This window comes from Pteropus alecto, unplaced genomic scaffold (genome assembly GCF_000325575.1).
Source record: "Pteropus alecto unplaced genomic scaffold, ASM32557v1 scaffold3, whole genome shotgun sequence".
Classification (NCBI taxonomy): domain Eukaryota; kingdom Metazoa; phylum Chordata; class Mammalia; order Chiroptera; family Pteropodidae; genus Pteropus; species Pteropus alecto.
Window position 1 is genome coordinate 39,202,401 of NW_006442484.1, and position 19,205 is coordinate 39,221,605.

The 19,205-nt window shown below is 33.7% G+C and overlaps 1 protein-coding gene across 1 annotated transcript in view; it reads left to right on the top strand.

Annotated features, from left to right (window-relative positions):
- Positions 1 to 19,205, top strand: part of XIRP2 (xin actin binding repeat containing 2) — a 232,839-nt gene that overhangs the window by 201,856 nt on the left and 11,778 nt on the right. The window contains exons 5-7 of the mRNA XM_006921158.1: positions 17,457 to 17,567; positions 17,952 to 18,024; positions 18,662 to 18,792. Coding sequence (XP_006921220.1) covers positions 17,457 to 17,567; positions 17,952 to 18,024; positions 18,662 to 18,792 — 315 coding nt within the window. The remainder of the gene's footprint in view (positions 1 to 17,456; positions 17,568 to 17,951; positions 18,025 to 18,661; positions 18,793 to 19,205) is intronic.

Sequence of the window (19,205 nt, forward strand, 5' to 3'; positions counted from 1 at the left end):
ATTATTAAGTATGTATTATCTTACCATTGACGTAAAGTTTCAAAGTATGTGCCTAGCATAGTGGCTAGACACTATGAGCCAGATCACTTGGATGTAAGTCCCTGCACTTTCACTTATTAGCTGTGTGACATTAGGCAAGTTCCTTAACTTTTCTGTGCCTCAGTTTCCTCAATTATAAAGTCAAGATTATAATAATACCCATTTCATAAGTTTGTTAAAAAGATTAAATTAGTTCTATTTGTAAAGTACTTAATAAAATGGTTGGTCCATTTAAGTACTACACAAGTGTTTGTTTTAAAAAATTAAGTATCACTTTGATCTTATTTCTTCTTTTTAACCTCTCAGCCTCACTTTCTCTGAACCGCCCCCACTGTCACCCAGGTTTCCCCCAAATACTCATAAAAAATGCAGAGAAAGAGTAAGAACCCTTTTCCTGGAAGTGCCAGGAATAGGCCTTACCACATCCAATTGCTCTAAATGGAACATATATGTTCCCCCTGCACTGCATAGCCGGAGGAGGATGCTGATTGGCTGAGGCCATTGTACCTGTTGACCTAAGTGGAAATTCTCAGCATATGTTTATCAAAGAAGAATAAAAGGATAGTGGGTAAAAATAAAATTAAACAAGCAAACTATATATATATAAGAGAGAGAATTTGCATACCCTAAAATTTGCCCATTTTAAGTGTACAATTCAATGACTATTCAGTATATTTACAAAGTTGTGTAGTGTCACCACATACACACACACACATATATACACAATCTCCACAATAAGATGTAGTTGCCACTCTGTGAATATGAAATAATAATGTGTGTGGGAGTAGTAAAATGCCAACCATACACTAGAAGTCAATATCTGCATGACTATAGTGACCCTTCAGTTTCATTATCTACCTTCGGATGTGCTAATAATACCCAGTAATTCCATGAAGAAAGACTTAACCTAATTCATAATGCAATGCAATATAAATAAAATATGAAGAAAACATATCCAAGATAAACTAACAAATACCATTTATTCAACTGTATACTGAAGCCTGTGGGGAAATGAAAGAAAAAAGTCATCCGCACCTTAGAAAATTAATAATGTTCATTTATAATGCTCATTGCAAATTTAAAATACATATGCAATTTGGTAATACAGTAGAAAATGTAGAAAAATCATGTCTTAAATATTAACTTAAACTTATAAAGCTATTGAAAAGTATTCTAAAAATTGCTTCTTTTATCAGCAGGATTTGAGGATGAGACATTTACTGATAGAAACAGATAGTTAATTCTGCCTTACCTAACCTATTGTCAACTCTGAGTATTTTCAATATCTTGCTTGTTGAAAGTGCTTGAGATTAATCTCTCTGCTAACTCTGCCCCTGGCCAAAAATACATATTTATTTTGTTAACATATAAAATTAATTTGGAAATCAGGTTTAATTAGAGTGAAGGGAAAGAACATTTGTTTTGGATTCCTGACATATTTTATGTCACAATTAGTAATAATTTTATAAGGTGTAATAATAAGTCCAATCTGCTTCTTTCCTTCCTAACGTACTGAAGTCAGATGTTTCAGGGTAATTAGCTGACAATTTGGTAACAGTTTGTCTGGGAGATCAGCAGTGGGCTAAACAAGTTTTGAAAATTAAACTATCTGTGAGGTTACAGATCCCTTATGTTTGCTGATTGATCAGACTATTTAATGCCTATTGAAAAAGAGGTTCTGAAACAGAAATAAATTATGGTACATGATGTAGAAACATCAATTTATGCAAGACATTTTAAACTTGGGATAATATTCTATTTATGTATTCTAGACTTGTCTTGCTTTTATGGCTCTACTAGTTTAACATTTAGCAGTATTGCTGCTAGCCTGTGGAATATCTTTATGTAAATTAGAAAAAGCCTCTCTGGACAGTAGGGACCCCTGGATGTGAGAGGCACAGGGAGAGGGGTCAGCTTCTTAAAAGAATGTGTTGGGGAAAATTTATTAGGTGGTTCTGGTAGTTAATACTAACCATTTTTTACATCACCCATTTAGATTCTGTTTTTCAAAACAGTCATTACTGATCCCAGTAGCTATGAACGAAACCCAACCCTGCTTAAAGGATTACAAGCCACCCAGTTTGTGTCCTGTTGATATTTAGGTTAGAAATTTCACATCAGTATTGTTTCTGACTTTGCTTTAAGATTGAGTTCTCAGCATTCCATGTTAGTGAAAATCAGTAGGTCCTTAATGTTAGAAAGGAAAGGACCACTTAAGAGGGTTGTTTTCAGTCCAGTCTCCACAAAGACCATTCTGAATAATCCATCCCTCATCCTTACAAGGGTGTCTTGAAATATGCCAGAGAAGATATTAGACTATGTTATTGATGTGTAGCTGCCACTGTCTCTTTTCTGAGTTCGTTTTCACTTGCCTATTTAATGGTTTCTGTTGTTGGTTTGTTTTTTTTTTTTAGATATTCTTCTTTTTTTCCTTCTTTTTCTTTTTTTAACAGCTTTATTGAGATATAATTTGCATACCCTAAAATTTGCCCACTTTAAGTGTACAATGACTTTGTATATTTATAAAGTTGTGTAGTGTCACCACAATAGTTTTAGAACATTTCCATTTCTCCTCAAAATAAACCTTGGACCCATTAGCAGTCTGAGATCTTCATTCTTTGTGCCGTAGTCTCACACCTAGGTTTGGTTTTCATCTTTTCTTGTGAATTTCTTTTTTTATTTTAATCTTTATTTTTCAATTAGAGTTGACATTCAATATTATACTAGTGTCAGGTGTACAGCAGAGTGGTTAAAAATGTACATAATTTATGAAGTGAATCCCCTGATTAGTCTAATCCCCACCCGACACTATGCATAGTTATTACAATATTATTGACTATATTCCCTATGCTGTACTTCACATCCCCATAACTATTTTGTAACTAACAATTTGTACTTCTTATCTTCACCTTTTTAACCCAGCCCTCCAACACTCTTCCCATCTGGCAATCACCAGTTTGTCGATTTGTTGTTTGTATCTATGAATCTGTTTCCATTTTCTTTGTTCATTTATTTTGTTTTTAAGATTCCACATATAAACGAGATCATACAGTATTTGTCTTTCTCTGACTTATTTCTCTTAGCATAATACCCTCTAAGTCCTTCCATGTTGTTGCAAATGGTAAGATTTCCTTCTTTTTTATGGCCAGGTAATATTTTACTGCATACACGTACCACTTCTTTTTTATCCAATTGTCTATCGATGGGCACTCAGGCTGCTTCCACATCTTGGCTATTGTAAATAATGCTGCAGTGAACATAGGGGTGCTTATGTTCATGTGAATTTCTTCTTCAATTTCCTTCCCTCATATTTATGAAGTACTGAGTAGCTCTTTGCTTATTAATTGTAAAGACAAAGCATCTTCTTTTCTGGAGTTGCTTCCCGCCCCCCGCCACCCCGTCCCCCTCCCCTCGCCTTAAGTAGCTTAAGTAAGGAAAGCACAGGGAGCCCAAAGATTTTTGGAAGTAATCAGTGCAATACAGAGCTTAGGTAATTGCTTTCATGTGAAAATGGTTGCACTGAATCTATGTCAAAAGTCTGACGTGTTCTCGACCTTCACTCCTGCCGCCAAATCTGATATGGACTGCGGGGTGGGGGACCGCAAGACAGTATGTATCTTTCCACATACATCTGCTGTTGTAAAAATCCTAATGTCAATATTAGCACTCTTTAAGATTATTTGGATTTGAAACAATCCCTGGACAATTTTAGGTTGATAGAAATCATTTTTGACAGCTTGTGACAGATATAATCTGACATCTGTGTGTTTTAGACTCTTTAAAGGTGACCCATAATTATTTTCTAGCAAACTAAACATATTTTTATCAGCTAAATGTCCACATGCAAAGCATTTCTCATAAAAGTGATTTAAAACTACCTCTAGCTTTCTGCAAATTCATAATTTTTCAAGATAACAAACTACTATTAACAGTCCCAACCTAACCTAGATCTCTATCAACACATAAGATTATGACCAAAAGCATGTCTTGATTTGTCTTTTAATTGTGCACACTAATTCAAATGACTATTACAACTTAAAGTAACCTCACTCAAAATGAGGCAGTTTAGAGAAATGGTTAGACCTTCTTGCTCCAGGGTCAGACCTCTCAGGTTAGAATCCCCTGAGGTAGCCACCTAATCTCTTCTGCAAAATGAGGTTGAAGTATCAGGTGTGTTTTAAGTACAATATAGGATGGTCCATGTAAAACTCTTACTGTAATACCTGGCATATATGAATTGTTCAATAAACAGTAGCTATTCTCATCAGCAATATTGCCACTATAGCTGAGAAACCATAATCAAGTGGTAATTACTCTCAAAGGAGAATATGATTCATAAACATTCTATGTACATGTAAAAAGACAAAGAAGGATAATGTCATCCTGCACGACACACCTTAGCTTTCTTTTCATTTCTTTGGCCTTGGGAGACAGAATCCATTCCCCAGGAGCTCATTAGGTAATTAAAGATTAATTTAAAATGAACATGCTTGTCTACGCTTTGGACATATCCTGCTCTGGAGTAATCAGTAACTTTAGTGCATATTTGAAAAATTGTAATAGCAGATCTTCTTTTGAGGAAAAGTGCTTAACCCCAACTCTAGGAAATGACAAGATGAGGAGACCGTCTTGGAAGGAGAAGGAGAATAGGCATAAATATGCTTTGTGCAAGTATGCTATAACTCTGGGATGCCATTATGAATCAAAGTTTGTTTTTAAGTGGGAGCAAATGAATAACATAGCATTTGCTTTCAGAGACTGCTCTATTCACAGTATTGTGACAAGATGTACTGAGAGCAAAATAATATAATTAATATATGAATTGAATCAGGCAGGATAGAAAAGGCTAGGCTGCTTGAATAAATGAGGAAAAGAGGAAGAATTGAGGGAATATTGATTTTTTTTTTTTCAGTTTCTGCGAGTGTTGTGGTTTCTCAGCATGTTTTAGCTGATGAATAGAAGGGAAAGAAAAATATCTGTGAGGAATTGAAAGTACCTCATAACATTTTCTGGTTTGTGCAGTTGAAATAATGAAGATAAATATATTTCTACAATTGTCTTAATGAAATATAGTGAGTGTGTTTTTTTAACATACAATGTCAATATGTACAAATACTTATAAATAAGGCTCCCTATTTGCCAGAGAACTGTTTATTTTCCTTTGACACAGTCCAGGGAGTCACCCTGACCTTTCTCCAGATAGGAGGATAGATACACTTAAATGTTACACAGGCCAGTTGATCACAACAGGATACCAGTGGGTGTGACCTTGATCTTGGGAGAAATACAAACTAGAAATGACAAAAGCCTTGTCCTCAAAAGGCTCCCAAGTAGGGCTAATATGTAGACTAGACTTAACAGTCATACTCCATTAAAAATTAAAACTCTAACAAATCTTTCACCTCTTTCCTTTCCGAATCCAGAACCATTAAGCTGTTTATCTTCTGCAACTGTTTCTCAGTGCCCTACCCTGAGTAGACTTTGGTGATGGAAAGAACACAATATAAGACTAACTTTTAAATGCTCCAAATCAGGAAACCAACTGCTAAATAAATTAAATAACAAAGCAATGGCCTCAATCAGTTAAGATCTATAATCCACTTGAGGCCAGACCTATACAAGCTGGTTATACAGAATTCAGTTGACTGGTATTATCTATTAACCAAAACATCCCAGTTCCTGACTTTGCCATCTAGTAGGCCAGGTTTGCTCTACACTCATAACTCAGTTTTCCTTTCAATTCAGCAAGAAGTGGTAATGCAAACTCTGATCCAATTGTGGGTTTGTAGATGCATATTTCATGAACTGATTTTTTTCCCCTCTACTCTTGCATTCAAAACTCTCTGTTATGCTCAAGATTACCCATTTAATTACTGATTTTCACACCTGCGTCCTGGCCGCTGCTGCCTTGCTACTTTGCAGCTGGTGACTTCCTACTACTCTATCTCCATCTGTGTCTCTTCTCTTCCTACCCCTGTCTACCTTCCCATAGCTCTGTAGGTAGATCATAATGAAATCCCATGCTTTTTTCTTCAGAAATCAAATAATATAGAATTCTATTTTGCGAAAAATTCCTTGCTCAAGTTGTGAAACTAATGAACTGCATTTAGTACTGCTTGCACTGGTATGAGATAAAACAAAGGCAAAAACACAAACTGAACAACTTGTCTTTCTCAAGATGAAAGAAGAGAAACTTTCTCTACAAGCCCCAACAAACCACTAATTCTTCTTCTATTTCCATTAAGGTTTGCATGAACCTGGTCTGTCTAGAAATGCACCCCTACTCCCCTTAAAAAGCCCCTATTATGTGCCTCCACCCCAGGATTGGGGGACTGGAATGTAGTGGTAGTGGGTTGCAACGAGTCCTCTGTCTGACGGTTTCTACATCACTCCAGACCTGAAGCAGGACACCTTTTCAGAGTCCCTGAATCACCTCCTACCCTTTTGACTGGATAAGGATACAGAATCAAATCACTCTCCCTATTAGGCTGAGACATGGAATGTCAGTGGGAGCTCTGGTCACCTAAGTCATCTAAGCCCTTAGTGAAGTAGCCCTCAACTCTGGAAGTACACAAAAACTCCACAGGCAGCCCAAGTAATTCTGATGTAATTGTTCTGTTATATGATCAGGGATCAGGGAAGTCATAGCTCTCCAGGTGATTCTAATGTTTAACAATGAACATGACAGTGCAAATCTGAGCCAAGATTTGCTTCCCAGAGATGAGCACCTCCCTTTTAATTTCTCATCTGAGACTTGTCAGTTGCCCACTCTATTCCTCTTCACTCTGATAGGAAAACCCTCTGTTTATATCAATATTTCTCTTGAGATGCCTATTACAGTCAAAGAATAGCACAAGGGGCTGCAGAGAATAGAGGAAGCTAGAGCTTAAACAATCGTGGTGAATATAATAAATTTCAATCATCCAAACAACTAATTTACTAGTACCCCAAATCCAGTCAACTCCCTTGTTAATGGCAGAAAATATTTAAACCGTGTTTTTGCATATATACAAAGTTATATTTCAATATTAAAAATAAACTAAATAATAGAATGATATAAACTAAAGAAATACAACAAAATATTAAAAATAAACCAATTAGAATAAAAATAAACTAAAAAAATAATGTATTTTTAGGTTAAGCTATACTGATACTCATAATTAATTAAAATCGAGATTTAACTTATAGATTATTGCAGATGTGAATTAAAAAAAACTGATTGCACAGAATTATATAATCTATACACCTAATGTCTCTTGAGTTTACACCTTTGATACTTTTATACAAATAATTTTATTTTCTGAAAGGCACAGGACTTAATTATAAAGTGATAAACCTTATTAAATAAAGTAAACATACTCATAGCCCTTTGGTTCTTTACATAACTGAACCAACGTGTGGTCTTCTACCCAGGATACAAGATGTGCACATAAAATGCAATAAGACTGTTTTCTGTGATCTACTGACATCAATCACATTACTTTAGAGCCACACACTATGGCTCTCAACCTCTGCTGTCCCCAAATGAAGTACATGGTAATTGCTAACTGCCCACTGAAATGTGACCATAAAGCTCGGTAGTGGTCCCCTTGCAACTTCCAATTTCAGCTTCTTTCTGCAGAATTGGTTGGTGTATGAGTTCTGCTAATGCATAAAGGGATTCACTCCTGTCCCACCTGTGGGAGCACTGCAGGCCATCCCAGTGCATCATCATAAAGGGAAGCTTTATAATGTGAAGCTTCCCTCACTGTGAAGACATCCTCAAAATGTTTGAGTCTTTTGCAAAAACTGTATCTTCTTGGCGAAATAATGTAGTCCACCCATTGTGTGCATTAAATCTCGATTCCTCTATTTTGCTGTTAACTAAACAAACTAGCCTGGTGACATGGAGGGGTTTAGAAATATTACCATCTGAAGTGTCCCCTGTCACTGTTTCTCAGACAGTCAGAGCATCAATGGGTAGTACAAATACCCATGAGTGAGACTGAATAGCAAGTACAGATTCAAATGCTTTCAAAAAATCTTGAATCGGTGCTTTTCTTTCTACGATTCATCTTACTCGTTCTCCGAAATAGAATTTGTAGGAGCAATGTTTACCCCAGTTATTAGAATACCACAAGCACAGCTTTTTTGTCGTAATGGTATTGTGGGTTTCCTGTTTCTATAAACCTTTTCTTATAGAACTCACTTTCAATTTCATTGCAGAAGACAAATGTACTTACAGATACACCCTTCACACCTTTAAAGTAAAATGAATTGAGATTGCTTTAGGACAAAAGAAATGGCATTGTCCTTATCTCGGGGCCCAGAATTATTGAGAGAGTATCACCTGGATCCTTTCCCCCAAAAATACAAAATTACAGCACAGAGTTTTATGTTCTCAGTGCTCGAACAGATGATCTCAAAGAGTATTTCATGTTGATAAAGATGTAAAACACGGATATTTTTTAACATAATGGAATGTCTGTGTTCTTTCATGGGAGGGAGTGGACCTTTAGAGAAAGTTGGAATAGAAGAAATACATTTGTATAGCCCCTTCTTCAATAAGAAGTCTCATATTAATTTAAAAATATAAATGTGCTCTTTGCATAATTGTACTTAAAAGAATTCTCAAGTTTATTGACAATATGTTATACTAACTAAATTTATTTTTAAATTGTTAGAACGGCAAGCTACAGAATTTTAAGTTCTTAGATTTTGCTAGTTTTTGAGGAGCAAGGAAAATTATGATGAAAGAAACCATTAACATTACAGAATCATTATGTTTGTAGAACTTACTAAAATCTGCAAAATGTGTTTTTCCACATACTTACTTTTATGAAAATGGGTGTTTTCTGTAAGCATTTGACATAAGAAGATATTATTAGCTCTTTCTGCTTCTTTCGGGTCTGGCATTTCTTAAACCCATCCTCATGGGTCTTTGAAAATTATTAAATTAAGTCAAGCTTGTCTATTCTTTTGTATGTTCACTTATTTATTAGTTTGCATAATTACAAATGAATTATGATGTTTAAAAAATGGAAAAACACAAGGCTTGAGAAAAAGAAGAGACATTAAGAGATCCTGTCTTTAGAACCACGCTATTACAGAGATATTATTCAGGAAATTATTTCAGTTTTTTCCAGCTTCTATGCAAATCTCAACATCACAGAACATGAAATAAGATTACATCTTTTTCTAATGGCCTTTTCTTGTGCATGTTCTTTATTCCTCTCTGTCCTGATTGACCTATGCAGGCATGGTAAGGAGCAAGTTATTGTTCATCTCTTTAGGAAACAGTGGATGCTACTTCATTTCCAACCCTTTCAGGACAGGACACATTATATACCAGCTACTAGATTGGTACCAAAAGGAGGAGCCAAGCACTCAATCCATCTTCTTTATCCTTGGATAAATACAAAGGCCTTCTAAAGACATCATCCTGCTATGGCATTTGAAATTCATTTATTTTCTTCAGAAGACAAATTAAAATAATCAAATGCTACAATTCATTGTATTCCACAGTGTTCAGAAATATTCGGGAGGAGTTTTGGGGACTTCGATAAAGTCCATTTTAGGCTAGAGTTAAGTTTGCAAGCCTATCATAAGCATTTGTACCACTATTCCAAAAATATCAGCAAAATCCTCCTTTAATTGCTGATATTGATATTTCTATTTGTTGAATCTTTGTACTTGATGACCAATGTTATATTGATAAAAAAGATGTTTCACTGAATCACCAGCCCTAAAAGAAAGAAAGCAAACTATGTGGTTACCTGATGCAGTAGTGAAAATTATATTATGGTGAAAGACGCAGTGACCTTGAAAGAATTAACACACAATAAAAATTACTGCACATGATTATTAATTTTTGATTCTTTGATGGCATTTCAGAACTGTGCAGCTCTACAGTATAAAATTTAGCTATTTGAAGATAATGGCACTCCTTTCTTGTCACTACTTTATTTTAGTTATTTTTAACTAAATTTATTGGGATAGCATTGGTTATATAAGTTTCAGGGGTACAATTTTATAATACATCATCTGTATATTTCATTGTGTGCTCACCACCCAAGGCCTAGTCACCTCCCATCATCACATATTTGATCCTCTTTACCCTCTTCATCCTCTCCTCACACCCTCCACCTGCCCTGCCCCTTTCCCTCTGATAATCAAAATACAGCTGTCTTTGTCCATGAGTTACACTCCACACCCTGGCCAACGAATGTCCCTTTAACAAATTACCTTTCCTGTTTAAATTGGTCAGAATGACGCTTGAAATTGGAATAGTAGATTCAATCCCTGTGAACTAACTGTTCACTAAATACTAGTCCATGAGAGATGAACAATAGAAGAACTGGATAGGTGATCAAAAAACCACACTCTAATCATGTCTCTGTAGACTATTTCCATGTCTTAGGGACCAGAATGATTTGGAAGAGTCAGAATATGCATAGGCACCTTTTTACTTATCTCTCTGAATACCCTTTTACCCCAAATTCGCTACTCCTCTGGTTGGAAAAAAATGTATATATTAGAACCTGCTACATTTTTAGTTTCTAGGCTTAATTCTATAGTGAAAAATTCATGATAAAATTTGCTGATGTAGCCATAGACAATCTACTTTTATTCAATCTTTTTATTTTTTCTTTTCTTCTTTTTTTGGGGGTAGGGGAGCTTGTTTACTATGTGTCCTGAGTTGCTTGGAATACACTGACACAAAGTAAGTGTGCAATGAATATTTGTTAACTGAAGATGGCAAATACTAATGTAGCTCTTATGAACTAGGTGTTCACATATATTAAATTACTTCCTCTTTACAATAACCTCCTGATATAGTATGATTATTACTGTTTTGTACTAAAAATGTACACAGGGAATGTCTAAGTAACTTCCAAAGAAATTAAACAAACGCAATCCTAATGAGGAGGGCTGACTCTAGAGTCTGTGGCCTTGGTTTTTTGTTTTTGTTTTTTTTAATTGAACTGATGGTCATTAAGCATCCACCATGTGTCAAGTATAAAAGATTCAATGATGAGTATGATATTTTTCCCTCAAAGAACTCACTCTATCAGAGAGACAGACATATAACAAATAACAAATAATTACAACTGCAATATGGTAGATTCTGTGATGGAAAGTATAAATGAAATTGGGACACAAGGAGGTTGTGATAAACTTTACTCTGGATAAAAATTGTCAAGGAAGACATCTGAAGGCAAACAGAGAATGCTTCAGCTGAAACTTGAAATACTTTTTCACGTATGTAAAATTAGTTTATAGACAAAAGAAACAACTTAATGCAAAATTTTAAATAGCATGATATATTTGTGAATGTAGCGAGGCATAGAGCTGGAGATGTAGGCAAAAGCCAAATAATAGAGAATACTATATGTTATGTTAAAATTTTTAAATTTATTCTAAAGTAATCAAGAATAATTGAAAAAACTTGTACAGGAGAATAATATGAATAGATATACATTTAACAAAGATTTTTATGGTTGTATAGGATTGACGTAAAGGGAGTCCAGTTTAGGTAAAAGAATATATGTTAGGAGACTACTGAAATATTGGATTAAATATATGAGGACATAAATGGGTCAGAAGTTCTAGAGTAGAGAGGGTATTGACTCAGGAGACAAAGATAGAATTGGCAGGGCTTATAAATCAATAGAATATTGGTGAGGGAGTGGTAGTAATGAGGTATAATAATTCTGTTTCCCTATTTTGGTTTGCATTAATTAACATAAAATATATTACCTCTGTTTTCTTTTTCTCTCAAATATTTTTATTTTTTTGGCAAGCTTTGTATTTGCAATTTCACTGCTCCTTGAGATTTTATTGTACTTTTATATTTATTTTTATCTCTGTGCCTCTTTGATTTTAAGATGCTTTATGTCTGATAGATTGAAATATTGTAGATATATATATGTATTTTTTAACATATATCTACATAAAGTTTCTAGAAGGCATCCTTTACTGCAAATTGAATGTTTTTATATATTCTGCTTTTTTAGTTTGTCAAATAAATATTATGTATATAACTAATATGTTTGATGGCCCAGTTGAGAGTGCATCTTTTATATGTTATTTTTATTCATCTTCAGTATTTTTGGACACTGAGATATGACTCCATAAATAGTACTTTTCGGAAAGAAGAGGACAGAATTCTAAGAGTTAAAGCTGGCACTGCTTATTCAGAAACCTCTTATTTTGAAGCCAAATATTTCTACTTTTAAATTAAGTATTTTTTAAATGCTAGGTTTTGTTCTTTACATTTAAATATAACCAAAACATAATTGTTTTGAGTCAAGAAAAAGTTGAAATGTATTAAATGATAAATAACACTTCTCTCAAAATTTTATGCAATAGTTTGATTAGCACCATGAAGATCTATTTATTAAAAAGCTATTTAAAAATATATTTTCCTATTTTGAAAGTTTTTTTTTTTTTTTTACCTTTGTGTAGGTATTTGTTACCTTGCATGTATTTTGGTTTATTGGTACAGGTTTCTCCTGTGTCTGGTGATGCCAACTACTCTTTATAGCATCACAGCACTGCCCATATTCTTTCATGGATGTTCTGAATACTTGGAATTTTATCAAGAGGCCTCTTTCTGAGTACACTTTGTAAAGTGATTGACATGTTATTGTTATACACATTAGCTTCAGTAACTCCACCTACTAATTATGAATTATCCAGGATCAAAGATTGTCAGCCAAAATACCAAAAACTAAAATCCTAAAATTATGTGAAAAAAATTTTAAATCTCAATTTTTAAACTAAATTTTTATAAAATCATAAATTTTTTACATTCCTGGGGGGGAAAAAAAAAACAATGTGACTACTTGCTCATGCATTCATTCCTTTATATTTTGTCTACCAGAATCTAAATATTGGGATTTGAGGATGCAGGGGTTCAGTTAAAGGATAGTTTCATATTGTTAAATAATGACTACAAAATGTAATAGGTAGATAATAGAGGTGTGTAGTAACAGTACTGGAATACAAAAAAAAAAAAGTAACAGGAATAAATAACTTTGTCTAGAAAAGTTGGGAAAGGTTTCAAAGAGAAAGTAATTTTTGAGCCAAGACTTCAAAAGTGCGTAAGTGACTGTGGAAAACCCTTGCCCAAAAGCTCAAATCCCTGGAATATCAAATTTCCTGCTGTAAATTTTAAAGTAAATTTTTTTAAAAATAGAGAAAACTCAGAGCAAAAGAAAATATGTTTATATTTGAATATATTCAAATTTAGACAAACACAATAAATCAGCCACAAATTTTTATGCTCATCACTTAAAAGAAAGAACTGATTATTCTTTTAAACTTTGAATCCATTGACTTTTTTGCTAACAAATGGCACGTTTTCAGTATTGTTTATGTCTGTTTGACAAAGATGTAATAACATTAGACATCATAACTCTTTCTAGTTTTATTTAAAATGAGATTAGTGATGGGTAAAATTGCTTAATTACTGGCATTGAGCATAGAATTTTTTTTCCACTCTACTGAGGCAGTTATTTACTATTCTGCCAATCTTTCATTATATATTTTTTTCTATTGGCTATACTTCTAAGAGTCACAATAATAGTGAATCATCATTTTAAAAAAAAGTCTGTTCTTTTCTTTCCTTACTCATTATTCTAGAATGAGTTTGGATTTTTATTGGTAGAAATGTACAATGTTTTTTCCTTTAATGATATTAACAATAGCTTGTTGGGTAGTCAGAATGTCAACTCTTTCCTGTGCTGTAAATATTTCCTTAGAAGAAGTATATATCAGGGATATATTTTTGTAATAAACTTGGCTAATATATGAGCTGATGCCAGATTGGTATGAGCTATACAAACACCATAATATTGTTTTGCAAGTGCGCAATGTTTTTTCCTTTAGATTCTAAAATTAGAGCACATATGTCATCTTTTTTTTTCCTTTTAATGGATGAATGAGATTAATGAACTAAGTTTAACTGCGATTTAGTGACTTATCCAATAATATGACATACCTAGTGGAGGAGGCAATTAATACTAATCCCCTATTTCTGACTCCTGGTTAATTCACCTGTGAAAAGAACAGCATTTTGTCTCTTGCACCATTATCTATACATTTGAATTTAATTTTAGGGAACCAATTTCATGAATTGTTTTGTGTGAATTTATATATGATGTTCTGGCCATAATTCTTTATTACATTTTATTTGTGTAATTTAATTTCTTCCTAAGCATTGCGATGGTCCATCCTTTTACCTAACTCTATAGATATCAGCAATTGGGAAGAATAAAAGTCAGATTTAAAATCCAAACTAAACTAGTCGTAAAATATAAAATGGTAAATGATGGAAAGAAAACCTTGGAATATTTTAAGATAGATTTTATATAAATTACACTAGACAGGGGGCATTAAATTGATGTGTTGAAACTAACAGCAATTACAGTTCTATTTAGTAATAGCACATAAGTGCTAAAGTAGAATCTCACAACTCTAAATTTATATACCTTTATACTGTTTATGTTGTGTCATCTCTTACAAGAAAATATGTTTAGAGATGATAGACACAGATTGTTTTTACTCACATAGATACACAGTAAGTATAAAATGTTTGCCCCAGAAAATGATAATTTTTAAAATGTATCCAAAATTTGTCGACTGATTTTCTACTTCCAGTATTTTACCTTGTCTTTCTCAACACATAGCTTCACGTCACTAACTGTATTATTTCAGCCTAATTATTAGAAACAAATATCAGAAACTAAAATTTCTATTGGTTCCAGGCAGGTTTTTAAAAAAATGTCAACTTGGTCTTAAATATTAGTGAGGTACAGCAACAGCGAATACCTGAAAAGTACGTGTCCCAACTAAAAATGTTGGCCACTGATTTGTTCAGCAAGCCACCACTATTTTGGAATGTGAACCCAGTGCTGCCAGATCTTCAAAGTTTTCAAAAGCAGATGGAAATCTTGATTTTTGTAGGTGTTAACCAATTCAAAGTTTTGAAAACACTGAATGGGCCAAATAAGCATGTCTCTGGGGCACAGCCTGTCCCACGGGCCTCTAGGTACAGATGTGATTCTATAGTAATGATCATGGTGCCCTTCAGTAAAAATCTGGTCAGTTTCCCTTTCTCCTTTGCTCTTTCACTGTCTGTTTAATCAGTACTTCCTATTCCTCAGTGTGTCATAAAAAAGCCATGGAATAGTCCCATCATATCCCTAGAGATGAAAAGCCTTGTTATATTTGTAAACAGTTGTCACGCGGAGAGTTGATGTATATGCCCATGCGTTTCTTTCGTCTACAGTCTTCAATGATTGTTATTGCTCCCTCCAGCTTAATGTTATTGATGTCCTTAAATAAAACTTGATTATGCAAAGCTTCTATTATACAGAATTCTGATTCTTTGAATTGAAAGCAAAAAATATGGTTTATTTATTTTCTATGCTCCCTCTTCAGAAAGTAAAGTATGTATTTTGTTCATTGTTCTATCCTCAGTTTTAGGATGTTCTCTAGCCAATAGAAGGTTGAATGAAATTAATTTATTAACAGAAATTTGCTATTTTGGTCATTTATTCATTAAGTAAAATTCTCCTTAGCACTGACTATATGTCGAGAACATTATTAAATATCATTTGATATATGTGGATCATTAACTTGGGCTAGAAAACCATTCTGCTTAGGAAAAAAATTACTCTGGTCTTCAATGTAATGAGATATAATCTACATTTTTTTTTTCAGCTTTATTGGGTTATAATTGACAAGATTTTAAAGATATTTGAAGTGTTCACTATGATGATTTGACATACCTATACATGTGAAAGGATTCCTCCCATCTAGTTAATTAACACTTCCAATTAAATATAATCTACAATTTAAAGTGTGAACCTACATTCTGCCCTCAATTCTCTATAGAACTTTTAGGAGGGTATCAACTTTCTTTCTTAATTCTCTTTCCTAGAAAAGTGTACTAAATCAGATCATACAATATATCTCTAACTAAGTGTCTGACTGCCAGTTGGTTAATCAGAATGTCAACCCTTATACCAAATACCTTGGGAGAATAAAAGCCATACACTACAAGTTCACTAGACCCGCCCCCCCACCCCGAAAAAAAATCACAAGTCAAAATCTCATGGATTAATTTTAAATTTATTCTTGGTCTAAAGGATTAGAATTTGATAGTGTAAAACTACTTAACTTCATGTAAAAAAATAAATGAAACAAAACCTTAGTGTTCCTATTTAAGTAATAGTAATAATGCACCTTTGTTCACTTGACTATTCTCTACTAAGATAACTTTTTAAAAATCACATTTGTTACAGTATTTGTTAGTCAGTAGATATCAAGATAAAAATGACTTCCCAACTTCAAACAATTTCAAATACATGTGTTCTTGGAAAGTAATCTGTCCATATCCTTATTTTTTGATGTTAAGATTTTTAGCAGTATACCAATTGCTTCATCATATCAATCAATCATATACTTGTGTCAGATCACATTCTGTAGTAACAGTAGGGATGGATCAACAAAATTAAGAACTTCGAGCTTCCAACTAGGCTTGAGTCACCTGTGCTAACTTAACCAAAATCGAAAGTATCCTTACCTATGAAGAGGGATACACACTAGCATAATACGATCTGTTTATGTGAGTTATATTTAATGGTTACATCCTTTAATTGAACTCTAGACATGTCATTAAGCTAGCTGGCCAACTTGAAGACTGACATGTTTTTCTGTAACATGAAAATTTAGCTTAAAAACAACAAATAGTTTCTTTTTCATCAAGAATTTACATTTTCTTTTTGAGGTTCATATTTCTCATATTGGGCACAAGATTCATCATTAACATTTGTTGCTAACTAAGGGTAGTAGGCAGAATAAGGGCTCCCAAAGTTATCTATGCCCTAATGCCCAGAATTTGTGAATATGTTAAATTACATGGCGATAGAGAATTAAGATTGCAAATGAAATTAGGGCTGCCGAAAGATAATTCTGGATTATCCAGACTGGTCCAATGTAAGTGCAAGGTTATAAATGGGAGAGGGGATAAGAAACGAGATTCAGAGAAACGGCAGTGTGAGAAACTCTCAGCCTGATAGAGGAGGTGGCCCATAAACCAAGGAAAATGGGTGGTTTCTAGAACTGCAAGGCAAGGGAATGGATTCTCTCCTAGAGCTGCAGAAAGGAAAGCACCTTTGTGAAATCTGCCAATGCCCGATGAGACTCATTTAGGGCTCTGACCTACAGAAATGTAGATATTAAATTTGTGTAGTTTAAAGCCACTGAGTCTATGGCAATTTGTTACAGCAACCAAGCAAACTAAGAGAGACAGGAACGTTAATTTTTTTTTCAAAAGTATCTGTCACTTAAATTGCATTAATAGAAAAAGTTAAAATTTTCAGACTTTTCTTAAGGTATTGTTCATTCATTCATTCATCCATTTTCAGGAGATAACCCATAACAGCCAGGTCGACATTTCAAGAAGCAGCCAGGAAATGGAAAGAAATAAACAAGAAGCTTCCAAAGCACATAAAATGGATGTTCTTGGAAGAGAAATGGTAACTACTTAGAAAGATAATACTTTCCAAATAGTTTTTAGAACTATGTGGAAATTCTGACCTTGTTGTGAGGAATTGCTTTTATTGTCCTTTATATATTTAAGATCAATACATATCAATGTCTCCCCATTTTGGAGTTCACATTCTTTGAAAAATAAAACAAACACCCTAAATATATGAGTGCATTTTAAGTATAAATTCATTTATGGTCTGTTATAGCACAAGCACATGCATTAAAATAAGCGATAGAGGCTTACTTATCATCTTTCAGTGTGCACTGAACTCTTGGATGAAAGTCACTGTGAAATAAAGAATACATGTGCAGTACTCAAATAATTGACTTCTTAAGAACAATTATTTATTTAAAATTATCTTTAAATACAGGTCTCTCATCTGGAAGAGCACAGCAAGAAAATAAACCAAGCTTCTCAGTTACATCAGTATGTTCAAGAAACAGGTAAGAGTTTCATTACTTGACCCCAATATACCTTTCTTTTATTCATACGTCTGTGTTTGAATGGAAGACTTCCAAAGTACAGTCCCTCTCACTAAGTAAAGTTAGTAACTGTGACTCATGGTCCTGGAGGGGACAGGATAGTATTTCTGTATATAATTAGGTTCTGCCTGTGGTGATAGATGGAATAAGCTTCTAAAATAGTTCATTGCCCTTAACTCTATGATGTATTCATCCTAAAAGCCTAGAAGGTGATAAGCCAGCCACCTCTGAACTGCTTTTTGCCTCAGGAAACTATAATGAAACTTAGTTTATCAAGCTCCCTGAGAACAGAAACATTATCTAAATTATATCATTCTTAATAATAGATTTAAATACTTTTAAGTTCAGTTCTCCAACCTGCAGATAAGAGACTAGGCTACAGGCAAATCTATGCAAGCTTGCATAAAATGGGTACAGTTTGTCTTGCCTAGAAATGAGGAATGAGAAGTTTTGCTGTCCTGGAGAGCTAAAAAGGAAGATTTAAGCCAATTGTGACTGAAACGTTACTTGACTATATCTGTATTTTAGTTTTATTTTGGTTTGCTTAGGAAAGTCAATCTTCCTTTTGTGTTCTTTTGCTGTTCTTTTCTGTTTGTAGTCATAGATACACCTGAGGATGAAGAGATTCCAAAGGTTTCAACTAAGTTTTTAAAAGAGCAATTTGAAAAGTCTGCCCAGGAAAAGGTCCTTTATTCTGATAAAGAGACAATCCCAGCCAAGCAGATTAAGGTAAGACAATTTCTCTACACAAAAACATATTAATCATAAAGCCAAATGTAAATATATAGCATTTTCAAATTATTGAATGTTCAAGGTGGTTTTTCAACAACAGAAAATATTCCGAAACAGTACTTATTCTGTTCCATAAGATTATTATTCTACATGACAAAAGTGATAGAGTTAGAACTTTTCACACTAGAGAAAATTATGAAGAAAAAGTATGTATGCTCTAAAGTTTAATAACTAACAGATAAAATAATAAAGTCAAGTTTAAATGTCAGATACTCTTCTTTTGTTTAAAATTCCAAGAAAAACAAAACAACCCTCAAAAGTGCATTAAGACTTATATTTCCCTCTAGATTACTCAGCATAGGCACATTAAGTAAAGGAGGAAAAAGAATCAAGACTATGAGTAAATGTTA